The 21,045-nt window shown below is 41.6% G+C and overlaps 1 protein-coding gene across 1 annotated transcript in view; it reads left to right on the top strand.

Annotated features, from left to right (window-relative positions):
* The window catches only part of dnah10 (dynein axonemal heavy chain 10), a 317,805-nt gene that overhangs the window by 50,999 nt on the left and 245,761 nt on the right, over positions 1–21,045 (top strand). Inside the window, exons 12-20 of the mRNA XM_041203322.1 lie at positions 4,135–4,305; positions 5,543–5,719; positions 6,984–7,157; positions 9,748–9,896; positions 10,623–10,774; positions 14,237–14,401; positions 14,515–14,722; positions 16,573–16,729; positions 19,636–20,115. Of these exons, the coding sequence (XP_041059256.1) occupies positions 4,135–4,305; positions 5,543–5,719; positions 6,984–7,157; positions 9,748–9,896; positions 10,623–10,774; positions 14,237–14,401; positions 14,515–14,722; positions 16,573–16,729; positions 19,636–20,115 (1,833 nt within the window). The remainder of the gene's footprint in view (positions 1–4,134; positions 4,306–5,542; positions 5,720–6,983; positions 7,158–9,747; positions 9,897–10,622; positions 10,775–14,236; positions 14,402–14,514; positions 14,723–16,572; positions 16,730–19,635; positions 20,116–21,045) is intronic.

Raw genomic sequence — 21,045 nt, 5'->3', positions numbered from 1 at the left:
CCAACCTGCCATGTGGGACTTTGTCAAATGCCTTGCTAAAATCCATGTACACAACATCCACTGCACTACCTTCATCAACCCTTCTTGTCACTTCCTCAAAGAATTCAATCAAATTTGTGAGGCAAGACCTTCCTTTAACAAATCCATGCTGACCATCCCTGACTAGTCCATACTTTTCCACATAACAGTTAATCCTATATCTCAGAATTGATTCTACTAATTTGCTCACCACTGATGTAAGACTAACTGGCCTATAATTGTTTGGCATTTCCTTTGATCCCTTTTTAAACAATGGGTTGTCCTATGAGGACAGATTGAGGAGACTAGCCCTGCGTTCTTTAGAATTTAGAAGAATGAGAGGTGATCTCATTCAAACATTTAAAATTCGTACAAGGATTGACAGAGTACATGCAGGAAAAATGTTTCTCCTGGCTGGGGAGTCTAGAACCAGTCTGAGAATAAGGGGTAGGGCATTTAGGACTGAGGTGAGGAGATATTTCTTAACTCAGAGGGTGGTCAATCTTTGGAATTCTCTAATCAGAGGGCTGTGGAGGCTCAGTCATTGAGTACATTCAAGACAGAGATTGGCAATTTTTTAAGTATTAAAGGCATCAAGGGATATGGGGATAGTGTGGGAAAATGGCATTGAGATAGATGATCTGGTTGAATGGCAGAGCAGACTGGAGGGGCCAAATGGCCTACTCCTATTTCCTATGTTCCTATGTTTCTTCATCTAAGTAATTAATATAGATTGTAAATAACTGAGGCCCCAAGCACTGATCCTTGCTGTACTCCGCTAGCCTTAGCTTGCCAACTTAAAAAAGCTTTGTTTATGCCCACTCTCTGCATTCAGTCTGTTAACCAATCCTCTATCCATGCTAATATATTACCCCCAACTCCTGAGCCCTTATCTTGCCTAGTAACACTTTGTGTGGCATCTTATCGAATGTCAAGTATACTGCATTTACTGGTTCCCCTTTATTTGCCTAATTAGATAGATCCTCAAAAAACTCTTAATAAATTTATCAAACAGGTTTTCCATTTAATAAAACCATGTTGACTTGTTCTAATCATACTGTACTTTTTAAGTGCCTTGATAAGACTTCCTTAATAATAGATTCCAGCATTTTCCCAACAACTGATGTCATAATAACTGACCTGTAGTTCACTACTTTCTTGTTCCCGCCTTTCTTGAAAAGTGGTGTAACATTTGCTAACTTGCAATCTTTCCCGAATCTAAGGAATTTCGGAGAACCATAGCTGTGCATCCACTATCTCTGTAGTTATCTCTTATAGAACCCTAGGGTATAGATCTTCAGGTCCTGGGGATTTGCCAGATTTTACTCCCTTAAGTTTCTCCAATACTTTTTCTATGTTGATATTAATTTCCTTAATTTCCTCGCTCTTTTTAGCCTCTAAGTTATCCTCTTTCTCTAAAAAAAACTTGTGTCTTCACTGTAAAGGCAGACACAAAATATTTGTTCAATGCCTCTGCCATTTCCCATGATAATTTCTCTTATATCTGTTTCTAAGGGACCAATATTTACTTTAGCTACTCTCTTCCTTTTAAATTCCTATAAAAGCCCTTGCAATCTGTTTAATAGGTCAGGCTAGTTTACTCTCATATTCTGTTTTTTTCCCTTTTTGGTTGCCCTTTGCAGGTTTCTAAAACATTCCCAATCCTCAGACTTACTCCTGTTCTTTGCAAGATTATAAATCTCTTTAATCTAATACTATCCTTAATTCCTGAGTGAGCCATAGATGGCTCTTGTTGAATTTTTGTTTTTCAATGGGATGTATTTTTGTTGAACATTTTGAATTGTTTCTTTAAATGTTTATGACTGTTCATTTACTGTGATACCTTTTACTTTATTTATCCTATCATTTTTAGCCAGTTTTCCCCTTATACCTGTGTAATTGGCTTTTCTTAAGTGTGAGATTTTTGTTTGTGATTGGAGTATGTCATTTTCTAACTTAACACGGAATTCAATTATTATGATCGCTTTTTCCCAGTGACATTAATATGACATTACTAATTAATCCTGTCTTTTTACACAATACAAGATCAAAGAAACATACCTATGAACGTACGAATTAGGAGCAGGAGTAGACCATTTGGAACATCAAGCCTGCTCCTCCATTTGATAAGATCATGGCTGATCTAATTGTGGCCTCAATTCTACTTTCTTGTCTACCTCATATTACCTTTGACTCCCTTGTTAATCGAGAATCTACATGACTCAGCTTTAAAAATATTCAATGACCTAGCCTCCACAGTTTTCTGGGAAAGAGGATTCCACAGACGAATGACCCTCTAGGAGAAAAAAATTCTCCTCTTCTCCATCATAAATGGGAGACCCCTATTTTAAAACTATGTCCCATAGTCCTATTGCCTCCCACAAGGGAAAACACCCTCTTGGCATCCACCCTGTGAAATCCCCTCAGGATCTTATGTTTCAATAAGATCATCTCTTATTCTTTTAAACTCCAATGGATACAGGCTCAACCTGCTCAAAGTTTCCTCATAAAATAATCCCTTCATCCAAGGAATTAGTCAAATGAACCTTCTCTAAGCTGCTTCTAATGCAATTATAGCAATTCTTAGGTAAGGAAACCAGAAATGTACACAGTACTTTTTTATTAATTCACAGGATGTGGGCTTCGCTGGCTGGGTCAGATGTAGTCTCACCAACTTACAATTGTAACAAAACTTACCTACTTTTATATTCCATTCCCCCTTCAATAAACACCAACATTCCATTTGCTTTTCTAATCACTTGCTATACCTGCAAACCAACTTTTTGTCATTCATGTACCAGGACATCCAGATCCCTCTGTACCACAGAGTTCTGCAATTTCTCTCCATTTGAATAATATGCTACTTTTCTGTTCTTTCTGCCAAAGTGAACAAGTTCACATTTCCCGCATTGTACCCTATCTGCCAAATTTTTGCCCACTCACTTAACCTATCTCTATCCCTTTGTAGACTCCTTACATTCTCTTCACAGCCTATTCTCCTACCTATCTTTATGTCATCAGCAGAGTTAACAACCATATATTCGGTCCCTTCTTTCAAGTCATTGATATAGATTGTAAATAGCTGAGAGCTTCATCCCTAGTCAGTTCCACAATGCACTATTGAATATTCCCAGGCTATTTGATGCTGTATTCTGAAGTGGAGGATCGGCACTCATAATGTTTCTCATTCAAACCATCCCAATGGCCTGCCTGGGAAGTGGAAAATAATATCAGGCCTTGTGCTGGGGTTGCATTGGGTTTTAATGAATACTTTGCTCAGGTGACTCACACTTCTTTAACTTTTACAGGAGTCAAAAAGAGAAGTCATATATCCTGTACTTCTAGTTGCATTGATGCCATGCTCAGAGGTGGAGGCTATGTACATATTATTCGCCCTCTCTTCTGCTCCACACTGCAGTCTTGCTTGTTGGTAAATGATTCCAAGGATACCGGTATCCTCTGATGTCTTGGCCAAGTTGGTGTGTGAACCAAGACACTGAGCCTTGTTCCTTGGAAGGTATAGCAACTGAATCCGATCCTGCCCTTCATCTGACAAACATGTGTGACTGTCCAAATCGGCCACTGAATACTAATCAAAAGTCAACATCCTGGATGGATTTCCCTCCACCTCCTTGGGACAATGATGCCAGTATAATGGCATTGTCACTCCAACTGAGATTATTGAACTCAACAGAGGTTGAACTTGGAATCTGGTCTGTATAGCTCAGTACAACTTCAGACAATGCATTTATCCACTGAACCATCAGGGAATCCCATTGTGGAAATTTTATGACAATTTGATAATCAATATAGAACTGCTGGATGATTATTAGGACTGCAAAACCTGATATGATTTTTTCCCTTCCTAATCCCAGGGGATTGAAACCAATTATTGCAACCCAACTGAGAGCAGTTAACCCAGTACAGACTGAGGTTGAACTTGGACCTTCTGGTCCATATAGTTCAGGCTCATTTACTGGCTAGACCACCTGTCAGTGTGGCATCCACCTAGATACTCAATCCATTGACCTGTACAATACAGTTTCTTTTATAACTTTTTCATTCAATTATAACTACTTGAACATTATAAATAAAGTTGATTCATTGTTTTTGCAGTTAATTGAAGGAGAAGCAAAGAACTTTATTGATGAGTCATTCAAGAACCTCCGCTCTGCAGAAGCAGCTTTTGACATGCTATTGAGATTTAGACATATCCGCTCACGTGAAGCTATCAACAAACAAATGATGCGAAAGTTCAATGATATTCTGACACAGTATTGTAAAGAGGTAAGCAGGATTCATTTTGGTTTTTGGGTACAGATTGACTACTTTGTCTCAGTAACATTGCCTAATTCAGCTCTGCCTCAGTTTATCTGCTGCTGAAATCTTCACCCATGCCTTTGTTACCTCTAGGCTCGAGTATTCGAATGCTCTCCTAGCTGGTCTCCCATCTTTCAGCCTCTGTAAACTTGAGGTCATCCAAAACTCTGCTACCAGCACCCTAAACCACGCCAAGTTCTGTTCACCCATGACCTCAGTGCTTGCTGGCCTACATTGGCTCCCAGCCCATCAATTAAAATTCTCATCCTTCTTTTCAAATTCTTCCTTGGCCTTCCCCTTTTTAGGTCCCAAAGGGGGCAAGTGTGGAGGTGGGTGGGCATTGAAATTTGCACTACTGGCCAGTGTGCCAGTTTGCTGGCTCCATCCAACACTGGGCTATTTTCATGGAGGTGGGATCGGAGTCAGCAGAGCTACTGGCTCACAAGTAGCAGGTTAACAAAAGTTGAAGGCCGAATTTTCCAGTTGGCTTGCAGGCCCCCTAAAGAGTCAGAGACTAGTCCAGCCGATGCTCCAGGCAGGCTTTGAGTCCCTTTCCCCCTGCCTGGTCTCAGCGGAAAGCTCCAGATTCTGAAGACACTCTTAAATTTAATAATTAAAAAAATTGAAGTTGGGTGCCAACACATGGAGCACCCTCTTTCGCATACCTAAACTGCAGCCTGCTGTTTCTTCTGATTTGGAGGGCCTCCTATTTGCTCTCCACCTTCGAGAGCCCACCTGCGCCCCTTAATTGGATGTGATGCTGGGCTCTGTCACTAATTGGCCAGTTCAGGAAAAATCACTGCTGGGTGAGTGCTCCCATACAGTCTGGGGTTGTAACCCCAATTTAACCCTGATGTCAGGGCCGCGATCCAAATGGTAAAGTCCTGTCTGTTATTTCTGTAACCTCCTACACAGTATGGAGATGCGTGGGTTCCTCCATGCATCTCTTGCATATCAGTGGGCCCTAAACTCTGGAATTCCCTCCCTAAACCTGTCCATCTTTCTTCCCTCTTGCCTCCTTTAAAATGCCCATTAAAATCAATTTCTAAATGATCAAGATTTTGGTCACCTGCCTTAATATCTCTTCATATGGTTCAGTGTTATAGTTTGTTTGATTATGCTGCAGTGAAACACCTTGGGTTTTTTTACCTTGTTAAAGATGCTATACAAATACATTGTTCTAATGTGGTGCCTGTTTTTATAGGTTGATATAATGAACAGCCTCTTCACTAATAATGCTAATAATCCTCCAGTGACCAAAAATCAACCTCCTGTTGCTGGGGCTATCAACTGGGAACGTTCTCTCTTTCACCGGATTAAGCACACCATCGTTCACTTTCAGGAAATGCCTGAGATGTTGGCTAGTGAGCAAGGGAAAGCAGTAAGTCCATATCCTGCTTTACGACTGGGAAATTTAAAGATTTTTCATTTATAGCACAGGTCAATAAATTACAAGACGAAAGTAAAATACTACAGATGCTGAAAATCTGAAATAAAAACAGAAAATGCTGGAAAAGCTCAACAGGTCTGGCAGCATCTGTGGAGGGAGAAACAGAGTTAATGTTTCAAGTCTGTATGAAGAGTCATACAGACTTGAAATGATAAGCACAGTTGCCAATTTGAAGGCAATAGTTTGTTCAAGATATCTTTGCTACAGATTTATTTCAGTTAAATATACAACGTTAGTATGGTGCAGATGTTACTAGGTCAGTTATCTACAGAATGCAACCAGACATGGAAAATCTTTATCTGCTGCACTGGTTAATAATCGTAACACTAAAAATCTCTTTCGACGCATTATTATCAACCTAGAGATTATGCTTCGTAATGTTAGCGTGCAAAGGTTTGACAAGTTCATGACGAAATATTCTGGTACTTATCTCCAGTTTTAACCTGATGCTTCCCAATGTGCAGGTCCTACACACCCAGTAACACTTTCAATATAAATTTGCTGGATTCACTAAGTCTTCCTCTTGGGCAGCCTATTGAATACAATGGGTTTATAGTAGGGTTAATCCGAGGTATCATGAGATCTATGCAACAGGAACCAGTGGTGCACATATTCATCCCCCTAATGGCAAGGTAAAAGAGGAAGGAGGAGTGAGTGCTGGCCTAGTGTTCATAAGGGTCTCTTACTGTTGCTGACTGATGATGAATCTCCCTTTTTTGTAAGCAGTTTAAGGCTCAGGAAGCAGGGTTGCGGTTCTTTATTCTCGCTCAGGTAGTGGTTCTTTCTTTATTGGGTGCGATGTTACTTAGAGTGTAGGAGTGGAATGGGAAGGTGAATGGATTGATACTGTTGTCACTCTGCCTCTTAGCCTGAATGTGCTGAACCTACTGACCCTGATACATCTGTTTCCTCTCCTCCACAAAGAACTAAGGATCTCTAGTCCAGTTCATTACTTTATGAAGGATGTTGGTTTCTTGCTGCGCTACAGTTCCATGAGCACTCATGCTATTGCCAAAGGCCACTGTTGTTGTGGGAGACTGTCAGTGGGTGACTTGACCTTAGAAATTGGGAACTATTTTAGTCAACTATTTTGTCTTTGTTTAGCATTTCTATCTAACATTTATGTATTTGTTAAGACCGTAGATTTGTGAAAGTAAACAGGAGATAAGTAACAATGACTTCTGTTGCTCCACAGACCAAAGCAAAATATCTTGAAGTGGCAAAGACAATGAAAGCATATGAAGACAAGTTGTATGACCACTGGCAAAACGAGACTAATATGAAACTGCACCTTCTGTTAAAGCAAAGCCTACTTAAAAAGATTAGTGTGTCTTCCATTAGTTTGGGAAGTTATGTTGTTATTGAACCAGTAAGGATGAAATTTTGTTTGCCTTGTTTTTACTAAGATTAATAGTTGAAACAAGTAAATATGTGAAATATGTCCTTCACATTTTGAGAATTGATTGTGGGAACGATGTGCAGTGGCTTAACACCAATATTGTTTCACCGTTACTTCTTGGATTCAAGTGAATCAGGTACTTACTCCTCCCTAAGATAAAGGCAAAAAACTGTGGATGCTGGAAATCCAAAACAAAAATAAAAATACCTGGAAAAACTCAGCAGGTCTGGCAGCATCTGCGGAGAGGAACACAGTTAACGTTTCGAGTCCGTATGACTCTTCAACAGAACTAAGTAAAAATAGAAGAGAGGTGAAATATAAGCTGGTTTAAGGGAGGGGGTGGGGGGGGACAACTAGAGCTGGATAGAGGGCCAGTGATAGGTGGAGTTTGCCAAAAGATGTCATAGACAAAAGGACAAAGAGGTGTTGAAGGTGGTGATATTATCTAAGGAATGTGCTAATTAAGGTAGAAAGCAGGACAAGCAAGGTACAGATAGCCCTAGTGGGTGTAGGGTGGAGTGAAGGAATCGAAAAAGGTTAAAAGGTAGAGATAAAACTTACTCCTCCCTCTTCTTTAAAAATGAGTTGCAGCAGTCCTAAGTTCCTATAGAAAGCAACTGTCAGTGAAAACCAAGCACTGAACTGACAGTTTTGCAATTGATGGATCTCTGCTTTTTGGGTGATGGAAGTGGCACAGTACGGGTGACTGTTCTGAGGTTATAGTTAAGACATATTGCTGGAACAAAGTAAAAGCAATACGTGTTGGGGACTCGTGATTCATGGGCAAATGAAATTAGCACCAGATAGTTGTTTTGTATTATAATAAATGTGGAATTAATTCTGTTCCTAGTGATATAGTCATATGTAAATACTTCAAACTCTCCCTGAGTAAGATCTTCTATTTTATGTATTATAAGCCAGAATATGGACCCTCCAGGTTTCCAAATTATTAACAAGCTTTAACAACAAATTTAGATCATGAAAATTGCATCTGTTGGGGTGGCACACTGAGACTGCAAAACTGGGGAACCAGCATTGTATCTATCCTTTGCACCACATATATACCTATCCAGAGCCATTGCAAATAAGCAGGAAGATTGGGGTAGAAATACAGTGGGACCTGGGATACTCATAAATCACTAAAAGTAGCGATGCAGGTCGATAAGGCCATTAAAAAAAAACAAAGCAAGTATTGAGGTTAATTTCTAGAGGGATAGATTGGAAAGCAGAGAAATTATGTTAAACGTACATTGAATCTTGGTTGGACCACATTTGGAGTATTGTATTCAGTTCTGGTCTCCATATTATAGAAAGGATATAGAGGCATTGGTGTGAAAAAGATTCAGAAGAATGGCACTGGAACTGAGAAGATATCCTTAACAGGGAAAGGTAAATAGGCTGGGGCTCTTTTCTCTAGAAAAGAGAAGGCTCAGGGTGACCAAATAGAGGTCTTTGAGGTAATGAAAGTGTTTGATAGAATAGATGCAGAGAAGGTGTTTCTTCTTGACACCAGAACTAGGGACCATCAATATAAAATAGTCACTAATAAATCCAGTAGGGAATTCAGGAGAAATGTCTTTACCCAAAAAGTGATAAGACTGTTGAACTTGCTACCACATGGAGTAGTTGAGGCAAAAACCATAGGTGTATTTAAAGGGAAGCTAGATAAGCACATGAGGGATAAAGGAATAGAAGGTTATGCTGACAATGTGAGATGAAGAAGGTTGGGGGAGGCTCACGTGAAGCATAAACATTGCATGGGACAGTTATGCAGAATGACCTGTTTCTGTGTTATAGGCATGATATAATGCAACAGTTGTTCGACACAGTTATGGTATTTTGTCCTATGGATATATGACCTTGGATGCTTGACATCTGAAGATGTGAGGTCATGCAAACTACACTTTTGAGTTTGATGCCTCTGAAAAGCATGATAAAGGAATAATTGCATTTGTTTGGAACTTTCCATGGCCACCAGATGTCTCAAAGCATTTTATAGCCGTGAAGTACTGTTGAAGTATCAAAACTGTTATAATGTAGGAAGCACATCAGCTTATTTATACCACAAGCTCCCACAAACAGCAGAGTGATGATCACTGAATAATCTGTTTCTTTTGTGACGTTGATTGTAATTATTGGGCAGGACGCTGGGGATAACTCTCCTGCTTTTCTTCGAAATTGTGTCATGGATCTTATGTGTCCACTTAAAAAAGATGACATCTGAAAAATGGCACATCCAACAGTGCAGTGCCAGTGCTCCCTCAGTACTGCACAGGAGTGTCAGTCTTGATTTTTGTGCTCAAGCCTTAGAATGGGACTTAAGCCCACAATTTTCTGACTCAGAGATGAGAATACTGCCAACTGAACAATAGCTGAAACTGTTTTGCTAAACACAAATCATAAATAAGAAAGCCAATAGCGATCATATAATTTACATAAACAAAGTATTCTCATGCTTAAAATGACATTGTAAAGTATCATCATTGCTATTTTCTATCAACAATGCTGTTTTTCAGTATTGAATTCTGCTTTTCTAATACAGAATTTGAGTACTCACGAGGACTGGCTTGATGTTGCTTCCAAATATGAAGTGAACTTTTCCCCTGAACTGCATGAAATTATAATGGAGTCCAAGTATATGGAGCAATTAGGATTTCAAATACCACAGCTAGCCAGAAATGTAGCTCTACAAGAACAAAAGTTTCTCCGGTATGATGTTGGTCTAAGAAAACTTGATAATAGTACAGATGGATAATGAAAATAAATAATTTGATCATACCCCCAATCCACCACTCAACCTTCCCACTGCCAGCCCCTCACTATCCTTAATCATGAGAACTGTTTGATTCACTGATATATTGGTGGATACTTTCAGCTTCATTTGCTGGTTAACTGATAATGAGGCACTCCTCAACATAATGGGAAAGGAACACCTTCTCAAATGCAGTGTGGTGTGTTTAGACTTCAGTGTGAAGCAGCTTTGTTTCATGCATCTATGAAATTGCATATATATAGCATTTTTCACTGCTTCAGAATACCCTAAATTGCTTTACAGCCAATTAAGCACTTCTTGAAATGTTGTCACAATAACCCAAAATGATTGAGGGATAAAATCAGCCAGGGCACTTCTTTGAAATATTGCCTCGCGATCCTACTCTGAGAGACCAGATTGAGCCATAGTTTAATGAAAGACAGTACCCATGGCAATGCAACATTCCCTCAATACTGCACTGGAGTGTTTGTCTAGATTTTGTGCTCAAGTCTCAGGATTAGGCTTGAAGACACAAGTTTTGACTCAGAGACAACAATGCTACTAACTGAACCTATTTGACCCTAGTTTGGAGAGAGGAAAGCCAGGTAATCTTGAGTACAGTGTGCCATTCACTTTCTGTTATGCTGGGATGATGCAATGTATTTTACTACTTGGGTCTTTAGGTATACCACCGGACTAAAGAACATGTTAAATCGCTATGGAAAGCTGATGAATTCCCTAAGTTCAGCAGAGACCAAACTCATGACAGAACATATTCAAGAACTTCAGCGAGTTATTCGATCAGGTTATAGAAGACTAAACTGGAATTCTTTAGGTAACCATCACTAATTTTATATGCTTTGTATCAGTGTCTGGATAGTCTTATAACAGTTGCAATTGCCAGGTCATCTCTTTCTAAATCAGATTTCCAGCATCCTCAGTATTTTGCTTTTATAATAGCTATTGTAGTGGTAGTTTTGGACTAGTAAGAATACGAGGTTAAAACCTACCACTGCAGAATTTGAGTTTTTGTTGGATTGTTGGAAAAGCCCTATTTTTCACTAATGCCCTTTAAGGATGGAAACCTGATATCCTTACCTGCCCTGGATGGAGATGTGATTCAACTCCCACACCAATGTGGTGCTCTTTTAACTAAGCCTGAAATGGTGCAGCAAGACACTCTGTTGTATCAAACCATTACCAAAAATTCAAGAAGGCAGCCCACTGCCATATTCTCAGGGCAATTTGGGATGGGCAATGAATGCTGACCTTGCCAGTGAAAGCCACATCCTGAAAATTAATAAGTTTGAAAAACTGCCAGCAGGAAGTGGCTGAGCTTCCTCTAAGTCCAAGCTGTAATTGAGTGTTCTCAGGATATCTACTAGTAAGTGCAAATGAAAAATTGTTGTGAGGAGCATTGTCGCCCCATAAGTGTTTATAAGTTTTCAAGTCATAACTGATATAATTAATGATAAATGGCTGTTGCTCTTGAAAATAACTTAATGTAAAATGAAACATAGGGGAGAATTTTCTCCCCGTCGGTCAGGAGCGGGCGCGGAGCCGATCACCACCCTGATCCTCTGCGTGCCACCATTTTATGTGGGTGGGCCTTAATTGGCCCGCCCAGCGTGATGCGTGCCCGGTAGCGCGCATTGCTATCTGTGCGGGCGAGGGGAGGGGGGAGAGCCGGGCCTACCTCAGGGAGATTAAGATCAACATGGAACATTGAAAAAAATAAAATAAAATAATTCAGACCTGTACCCTCATGTGACAGTGTCACAAGAGCTGGGACAGGTTTATGAATTTTAATAAAAATTTTTATTGAATTAATCAAACTTTCATGAAACCTCATTTTGCCTGTGGATAAGGTTTCATGAAAAATGCGAAGGCCACCTGGGCTCTTCGCCTGCCGCCACCTTAAGGTTGGATGATCAGCTTTCTCCATTGGGTTAATTGTTTTATTGATACGCCCACCAAGCAGACCTTTGACAGTTTGGTGGGCGCACAGCCGACCCTGGTGCCCGCTCGCCGAACGGAAGATCAGAATGACATGTGGTGACGTCAGGACGCACACCTGACGTCACTGAGTGTCAATTTATGCATCGGCGTGCGGGGCCCGCCCCCAGAATGCTGAACAGAAGATTCTGTGTATAGAGTCCCTCCACTCCCTCGGAGTGGCAATCAGCGTCGGATTGCACTCCCCTCCTAGTTTTTTGTCTTAACTTTTTTCCCAGCCTCTCTCGCCCAACCTTGTGACTCAGGCCGGGTGAGATCCAGGCAGTGCAGCAGGTCCCTAGGGCCTAGCTTCGAGGGGCAGCTCAGCTGAAGGGAAGGATGCCACACCTTTTTTATGGCACAACTGTCGTACACCAGGTAAGTTAAAGGTCCATTGAAGTTTAAAGGTCCTTGACAGGCCAGGGAAAAGCTAAGTGTCTAGGGTGAGGTGAGAGCGACTGCTCTTGACATCAAGGCAGCATTTGACCAAGTGTGGCATCAAGGAGCCCTAGCAAAACTGGAGTCAACGGGAATCGGGGGAAAACTCTCGGCTGGTTGGAGTCATACCTATCAAAAAGGAAGATGGTTGTGGTTGTTGGAAGTCAGTCATCTCAGTTCCAGGACATCACTGCAGGAGTTCCTCAGGTAGTGTCCTAGGCCCAACCATCTTCAGCTGCTTCATCAATGACCTCCCTTCCATCATAAGGTCAGAAGTGGGGATGTTCACTGATGATTGCACAATGTTCAGCCCAATCGTGACTCCTCAGATACTGAAGCAGTCCATGTCCAAATGCAGCAAGACCTGGACAACATCCAGGCTTGGGCAAGTATCATTTGCACCACACAAATGCCAGGCAATGACCACCTCCAACAAGAGAGAATCCAACCATAGCCCCTTGATGTTCAATGGCATTACCATCACTGAATCCCCCTAGGGATAACCCCATCCTAGGGGTTACCATTGACCAGAAACTGAACTGGACTAGCCATATAAATACCGTGGCTACAAGAGCAGGTCAGAGGCGAGGGATCCTGCAGCAAGTAACTCACCTCCTGAATCCGAAAACCTGCCCACCATCTACAAGGCATAAATCAGGAGTGTGATGGAATCCTCTTCACTTGCCTGGATGAGTGCAGCTCCAACAACACTCAAGAAGCTTGACACCATCCAGGACAACATAGCCCACTTGACTGGCACCCCATCCACAAAAACACCCACTCCCTCCACCACTGATGAACAGTGGCAGCAGCATGTACCATCTACAAGATGCACTGCAAAAACTCACCAAGGCTCCTTAGGCAGCACCTTCCAAACCCATGACTGCTACCATCTAGAAGGATAAGGGCAGCAGATACATGGGAACACCACCACCTGGAAGTTTCCCTCTAAGCCGCTCACCACCCTGACTTGGAATATATCATTGTTCCTTCACTGTCGCTGGGTCAAAATCCTGGAACTCCCTCCCTAACAGCACTGTGGATGTACCTACACCACATGGACTGCAGCAATTCAAGAAGGCAGCTCACCATCACCTTCTCAAGGGGCAATTAGGGATGGGCAATAAATGCTGGCCTACCCAGCGGCGCCCACATCCCATGAATGAATAAAAAAATAAGTTAAGTGGGTCAGATTTGGGAAGTGGGGGTTGGGGGGATTGGGAAGGAGGTTGGTTGGGGAGAGGTTGGGTTAGGTGTCAGGTCTTGGGCTCGAGTCGTTTTGGGTTGGGTGCTGCCTCGTGGTTGGTGGGGGAGGAGTGATTGTGTGGAAGGTGGGTGTTGGGTTGGGCCTGGAGTAGGGGCGAAGGGGGGGCGAAGGAAGAGTCAGGCCTGGTGGAATAAGAGTGGAAACAGGCCCTGGGGAATCTTGACGGGTATGTACTCCATTTGGGATCGGGGGGCTTCCAGTGGGGGTTGGGGGTAGTTAGGAGGGTGGGGGAGCCCTGTGTGTCTTTGCAATAGTGACCCAGAAGTTAGAAGAGGTTTTGATTCTTCTAATCTTTTCTGGGTAACTATTGGTGTAACCCAGTCAGAACCATCTGAAGTTTCTGATTTAAATCACATTTTTGGATGGTTCCCAGTGCAGGACAATTGCCCAGGGGAAGTTTGCACTTCTGGATAATTGCTGTGCAAACCTTACCTGTGAATTTCTGAAGGGGATTCCCCAATGCATCTTTGGGGTACCCACTCCCCCAGTATGACGATCTGGAGCTTGGAACTTGTGGCCCACTTTCTTTTTGATGAATATCAACAATGCTACTACAATGTGTGATTAAACTAGGAAGTTTGATTTTTTAAAAAATAGGTATTCATGATTACCTTGGTCGCTGTGAGCAAGGAATTGGAAAATTTGAATCTCTTGTGAACCAAATCCACAAAAATGTCAGAGACATTGCAACTAAACTTGCAGCAATAGAGTCAGCAGATCTCTTTCAAAGGCCACCACCCAAATCAAAGGAGGATCTTGCAGGTATTGTCGAATTATTTCAGACTTTAGGAAACAGTAACGAAAGCCAATGTGTATTACTGCTGAGGGGTAAATTTGTCACCAACCAAGCAAAATGTTCTGCTTGCTTTTGTTAGGAGTAAAGGAGTTTTATGAGTATATAGAACAGGAGCGAACAAAGGATATCTTGAATTTAGTCAGTAAGTATAAGGCAATTGGACCACTACTGATAAAAATGGAAGGCCTCGTTTTCCACACCAATACTGGGAAGGCATCAAAGATGGCACTGTACTACAAATTTTGGGAGCACAGAGTTTACGACTGTCTTGTCAAAATGATTTTGAAGTAAGTATAATTTTGCTTTTGAAATTGGCTTGAAGGTAAATGATGTAAGACTGCACTCCGAGTGCAGACACACAGTTGAGCAGAGAACTGGGTACAGTGGGCTGTCCACTTTGTTTTCAGTGTTCCCTTCCTCTGTCGCTTAAATTTCCTCATTAAAAAATCTACCTTAATGTCTTTTTTTAAAAAGTTTCAATCTTATTCCTCTTTTTCTCTCTGATCTGCAGGTTGAGCATCATGTATGGAAAAACTCAGCAGGTCTGGCAGCATCGGCGGAGAAGAAAAGAGTTGACTTTTCGAGTCCTCATGACCCTTCAACAGAACTTGAGTGAGTCCGACTCACTCAAGTTCTGTCAAAGGGTCATGAGGTCTCAAAACGTCAACTCTTTTCTTCTCCGCCGATGCAGCCAGACCTGCTGAGTTTTTCCAGGTAATTCTGTTTTTGTTTTGGATTTCCAGCATCCGCAGTTTTTTTGTTTTTATTTTTGTTTTTATCTCTGAGCATCATCTATGATTGATAGGGGTTTGGGTGATCTGTTACTGGGCTTACACTAGTATACTAGCTATAGTTTCTGCCACAATATTAAAGGAAAGGTAGTATAGCCATTGTTTACTGCATTAGTGACCCAGAGACCTGAACTAATGATCCATACACATGTTCAATCCCACTATGGCAGCTGAGAAATTTAAGTTAAATTATATAAAACTATAATAAAAAGCTATTCTTAGTAATGGTGACTACGAAACTACTGAATTGTCACTTATCTCCTGAATCCCCAAAACCATTTCACCATTCACAGGGCACTTCGCCAGGACTATGATGGAATACTCTCCATATGCTTAGATAAGTGCAACTCCAAAAAGGCTCAAGAAGCTTGACAACATCCAGAATAAATTAGCCTGTTTGATTAGCACCCCATCCACCACCTTAAACATTCATTCCCCCCCTCACTTCCATCAGTGCACAGTGGCTGCAGTATGTACCATTTACAAGATGCATTGTGGCAACTTGCCAAGGCTCCCTCGACAGCAACTTCCAAACCCGTGACCTCTACCACTGAGAAGATCAAGGGAAGCAGACAATGGGAACACCACCACCTGGAAGTTCCCCTCCAAGCCACTCACCATCACTACTTGGAAGTATATTGTTATTCTTTCATTGGTGCTGGTTCAAAGTCCTCAAACTTCATTCCTAACAGAGCACTGTTCCACATGGTATGCAGCGGTTCAAGAAGGTGGCTCATCACCAGCTTCTCAAGGGCAATTAGGGATGAGCAACAAATGCTGGTCTTAGCAGTGACATTCACATCCCACAAATGAATAATAACTGTTTTGCTGTGGGTAGTGACAGGCAGGGAATCATCTGTATTATGGATACAGCTTTATTTTGGTCAGTCCAGTTTCTGACCCCTGCAAAAACCATCACTTTGTTTAAGAGTCATTGTTTCAAACTCTTGAGAAGTTCTTATGTGTAGAATTTCTGTTTGTCTGCCGCCAAATGTGTAGGGATACATTATGCTTACCGAAATCCAGAGACTTTATGTGCAAGTTGGGCAATGGATGCCGTCCCTGCCAGTGAACCCCTCATACTGTGAATGAATGATTAAAATGGAAACTCCCTAACTCAATCGTGGGAGCAACATCAGTACAAGGACTGGTGCGGTTCAAGAGGACATCCACCAATACCTTCTCAGAGAAACCAGGAATGGCTAATAAAAATGGGACTTTATCAGTGTTGCCTATATTCTGAGAACAAATTAAAAAGGTTGTTAAGTTTAACCTGCACAGGGGCATTGTAGTTGTTTTTACATCTGTTCATGCCAGGTCTAAAGTCTTTATATTTTTCTCTGCAGAAATCTTCAACAGATTAGTTTTTCCATTCTTGGATTCAACCCCTTGTTCCAAGTTGAAGTCCACCTCTCTGCCCCTGAGATTGTCTTAAAACCTAGTGCCTCTGAAGTTTATCAGCTGACTGTCCAGAATATAAAAGACTGTGTGGAAACAACTAAGGTTAGTTAAAATTAAGAATTGCTTATTAGCTAATGGTCTGTGTTATTTTTTGGGTGCATTCCAGATTTTTCTACTTGAATCTAATACAATGGTCCAGGTTTCTCACACTTCATAAACTGGACTCCCTTTAATGTGAAGTAATCTGGGATAGTGGACTGCAGAATGAGCAGTGTACCTTTTGCTGAGGTGGAATGCATTAGAAATAATATGGGTTATCACCATGACTGGCAAATAATTCTCTGACAGACCATATGGGGCAGTTCTGAGTGGATACAGTTAAATTGGAGCAGTGGACATACCCACTTCTTTCCTGCCCGCATCTGGCTGACTGCAATTATAAAATGCAGATGATAACAACACATGTGGGTTATCTTTAAGTATGCAAATCGGGCTCTGATGACAACATACATGCTTAATCTGCTATTTTAACCTGAGGTCTGATTGGGAGGGGAATGATCTGCTGGAAACAGGATCCATGGGCACAAGAGGTTCAGCAAGTTAAATCTTTTAGATTTTTTTTGTTTCCTTGTGAGGCAGCCTTGTTGTATTTGTTGTGGTTGTCTAATGAAGAGGTTCAGAGGCAGAGAACAGTAATTATTTATTGTGGAACATAACTACGTACAGATATGTAAGACAGGAGGCTGCTTCAGTCCAAGCCATGAGCTGTCTCCATTCAAAATACTGCCAGACTACACTAGTCATGTGACTCCCTTTACATCATGTGAGCGGTACTGTTTGCCCAGTCCCACTTTAACCCATTCAGGCCTGAGCACCCTAATATTACGAAGTTTCCACAAGGAAGCCTTAAGCCTCTTCTACCCTGAGACAGAATTCCTCAGATGTCAAATGATGAAACTCCATCAATAGAGGAGGTTATATCCACTGTTCTTGGATACCCCGCGCCTGGGTAAGTCAATCTTCTGTGCTGGTCACTATTGTAACTGGCTGACTTAAATCATACAAATTAAATCTAAGGGATACACTTGCACCTGCCTTTATGAGGTTGGCATGTAAATGTTTAACTTTGTCATCTCTCTCCCTGTATCACCCTCCCCCGCCTCTCTCTCTCTCTCTTGCTCACTCTCTTCCTTTCAAACACCCCCCCAACCCCAAACTCCCCCTCTCTCTTGCCCAGTCAGGGGTTACTTGCTGGAGATGTACTTTTGGCCATTTACAAAAAATACACTTTGCATATCAAAAACACAAGGCATTATACTGTATTACATTTAATCTAAAAAGAGCTTGTACTTTACGTTTTACTACTTTTTGATACTAATGCAACATCTTATATATCATTATCAAAGAGATCTCCACAGTTTTATCATTTATCAGCCCAAGTAATACATTCACTGGAAGAGTTTAGCCTTTTAGGGTTCAAATCAACTCTAACGGCCTTGCTATTACTCATGATGACCAGAGCATTAAAATTCTGACACGCGAAATGGCACTTAGACACCCTGAGCTTTTCAACAAAGAACAATACACATTTTCAGATAAGTAATGGTGTATTTTCATCTGCTACAAAATATTTCTGTGCATGTGGCCCTGACAGCTTATAGTTCCAGTTTTTGTGTAATGGGTGCCTTATTTCACATTAATAGCCATGATTTTAATTGATATTCAGTTTGTTGGCTTCCAGATCAGGCTGCTGAAGTCAGAGGCAGAATTTTGCCAGCCCTCAGGTGGCAGGCTGGGAGGCAGAGGAGCTGATAAAATAATGGGGAGCCACGTCAGGATGGTTCCCCAACATAATCCCACTACCATTGAATTTTTCCAGTGGCAAACTGTGAGGCAGAAAGGCTTCTCAAAGGCAGGCTGTCAATTTACATAATTAAAGGCCACATTAAGGACCTCCCCCTGCAGTTTGGGGAGGTCGCCAGGTTCTTGGAGGCGGAAGGACCATCGGAGCCAGAACCTTCATGGCCCAAAGAAGGGGCGCAGGCAGGGATGGCTGCCCTTGTGGCAACAATAGGTCATCAGGAGGTGTTTCCAGAGGGAGCTCTATTACGAGGCCAGCTGCAGTAAAACTGCCGAGCCAGTCCCACATTTTGACGGCAGATTTAAGACAGCTCTTAGGGCATTTTCCCTACAGAAGATATTGGAACTGACCCCAGTCCTGTCCTTTCCTAAACTTGCTGGGTGGTGGAAGTGGAAACAATCAGTGATTTCAAGAAGAAGTTGGATGGGCACTTGAAGGAAATAAACTTGCAGCATTACGGGGATTGAGCGGGGTGTAATGCTGAATGGATTGCTTTGTGGGGAGCTGGCATTGACTCAGTGGGTTGAATAGTCTCATTCTTTGCCGTAACTAACTCTATGACCAAAATGGTTTGGTACCATCTGTTGTATAATGTTGTACAATGTCAAAATTACTGTCACTGGTCCTGATGAAAGGTTACTCGACCTGAAATGTTAACTCAATTTCTCTCCATAGATATTGACTGATCTGCTGAGTTTTTCCAGCATTTTTTGTTTTTATGTCAAAATTACTGTCATACGCTTTCTGGCAGGAGTCATCAGCAGTATTCAAGGATGGGAACTGTGGCTAAATTTTTCTTCCTTCCCTCTGAGACACAGGGATTGGTTGAGATTGAGTAAATGACTTCATTCAGTGCATAGAACCCGGATCTTCCTTGTCTGTGTGGTCCGGTATGACATTACCTGTTGAATTTACTCATTGGGTCATTGTGGAGTATTTATCTTGGTTTTCTCCTGTGTATCTTCACAAGTGTACCTGCACAAATTTACTCCCACTTATAGCAGTTTATGCATAGAATTGGATAAATCAATTAACCTCTCCACTCAAATGCAAGTTTTGTTAGCTACAAGTGACAGGAGCACTGATTGTTTTGACTCTGTATTAAATGCAATGTTTTCACTGTACATCTGCATTTTATATGCTACAGCTATTCATGCGGTGGATGCATGGGTCCTGCATTGAATGTTCACCACAACATATTGATGGAGACGATGAACCAATCACCTTCAGTTTTTACGGTGACATTTCTCAGCATTCACAGATTATAGAGCAAGCTATTTCCACAAGTCAAAATCTCCAAAAACTTCTTGGTTCTTTGAGCAAGTATTTGAATCGCTGGAAGAAGTACCGATCCTTGTGGAAGATGGACAGGTCTATTGTTGTGGAGAAGTTTGCAGCAAGGAATCCTTCTTGTGTTAGTTATGATGAGAAGTTGCAGTTCTATACCAGAATCTGTGAGGAGGTGACCGAACAGCCAATGGTGAAAGATGAACAGTGTATTCGGCTTCAGCTCAGACCCTTGGCGTTTAGTGTCCAAGAAAATGCAAACTCGTGGGTACATTCCCTTGGGTATTGTCTGAATGAATCTGCCAAAAGGGAACTCTATAACCTGAAAAATGAACTAGAGGTAACTTTTCAACTTAAATTATTACAATTTATATTTTAGGTTAAAATGCACATATTAAAAGAAAAGCATATATTAAGCCCTGAATAAGTATTTGTAAGGGAAGAATTTGTATGAACATACATACAAACATACGAATTAGGAGCAAGAATAGGCCATTCGGCCCCTTGAGCTTGCTTCGCCATTCAATAAGATCATGGTTGATCTAATTTTAACCTCAACTTCATATTCCTGCCTAACCCCGATAACCTTTCACCTCCTTGTTTATCAAGAGTCTATCTATTTCTGCCTTAAAGATATTAAAGACTTTGCCTCAACCATCTTTTGAGGAAGAGAGACCATAAGACAAAGGAGCAGAAATTAGGCCATTCGGCCCATCGAGTCTGCTCCGCCATTCAATCATGGCTGATAAGTTTCTCAACCCCATTTTCCCGCCTTCTCCCCCTAACCTTTGATCCCCATACCTATCAAAAACCTATCTATCACGGTCTTAAATACACTCAATGGCCTGGCCTCCACAGCCTTCTGAGGCAATGAATTCCATAGATTCACCACTCTCTGGCTAAAGAAGTTTCTCCTCATCTCTGTTCTAAAAGGTCTTCCCTTTACTCTGAGGCTGTGCCCTCGGGTCCTAGTCTCTCCTACTAATGAAAACATCTTCCCCACGTCCACTCTATCCAGGCCTTTCAGTATTCTGTAAGTTTCAATCAGATCCCCCCTCATCCTTCTAAACTCCATCGAGTATAGACCCAGAGTCCTCAAACGTTCCTCATATGTTAAGCCTTTCATTCTTGGGATCATTCTCGTGAACCTCCTTTGGACCCTCTCCAGGGCCAGCACATCCTTCCTGAGATACGGGGCCCAAAATTGCTCACAATATTCTAAATGTGGTCTTACCAGAGCCTTATAAAGCCTCAGCAGCACATCCTTGCT

Source organism: Carcharodon carcharias, chromosome 13 (genome assembly GCF_017639515.1).
Source record: "Carcharodon carcharias isolate sCarCar2 chromosome 13, sCarCar2.pri, whole genome shotgun sequence".
Taxonomy (NCBI): Eukaryota; Metazoa; Chordata; class Chondrichthyes; order Lamniformes; family Lamnidae; genus Carcharodon; species Carcharodon carcharias.
The sequence above is the reverse complement of the archived record's forward strand: the minus strand, read 5'-3'. Positions and strand labels throughout refer to the sequence as shown.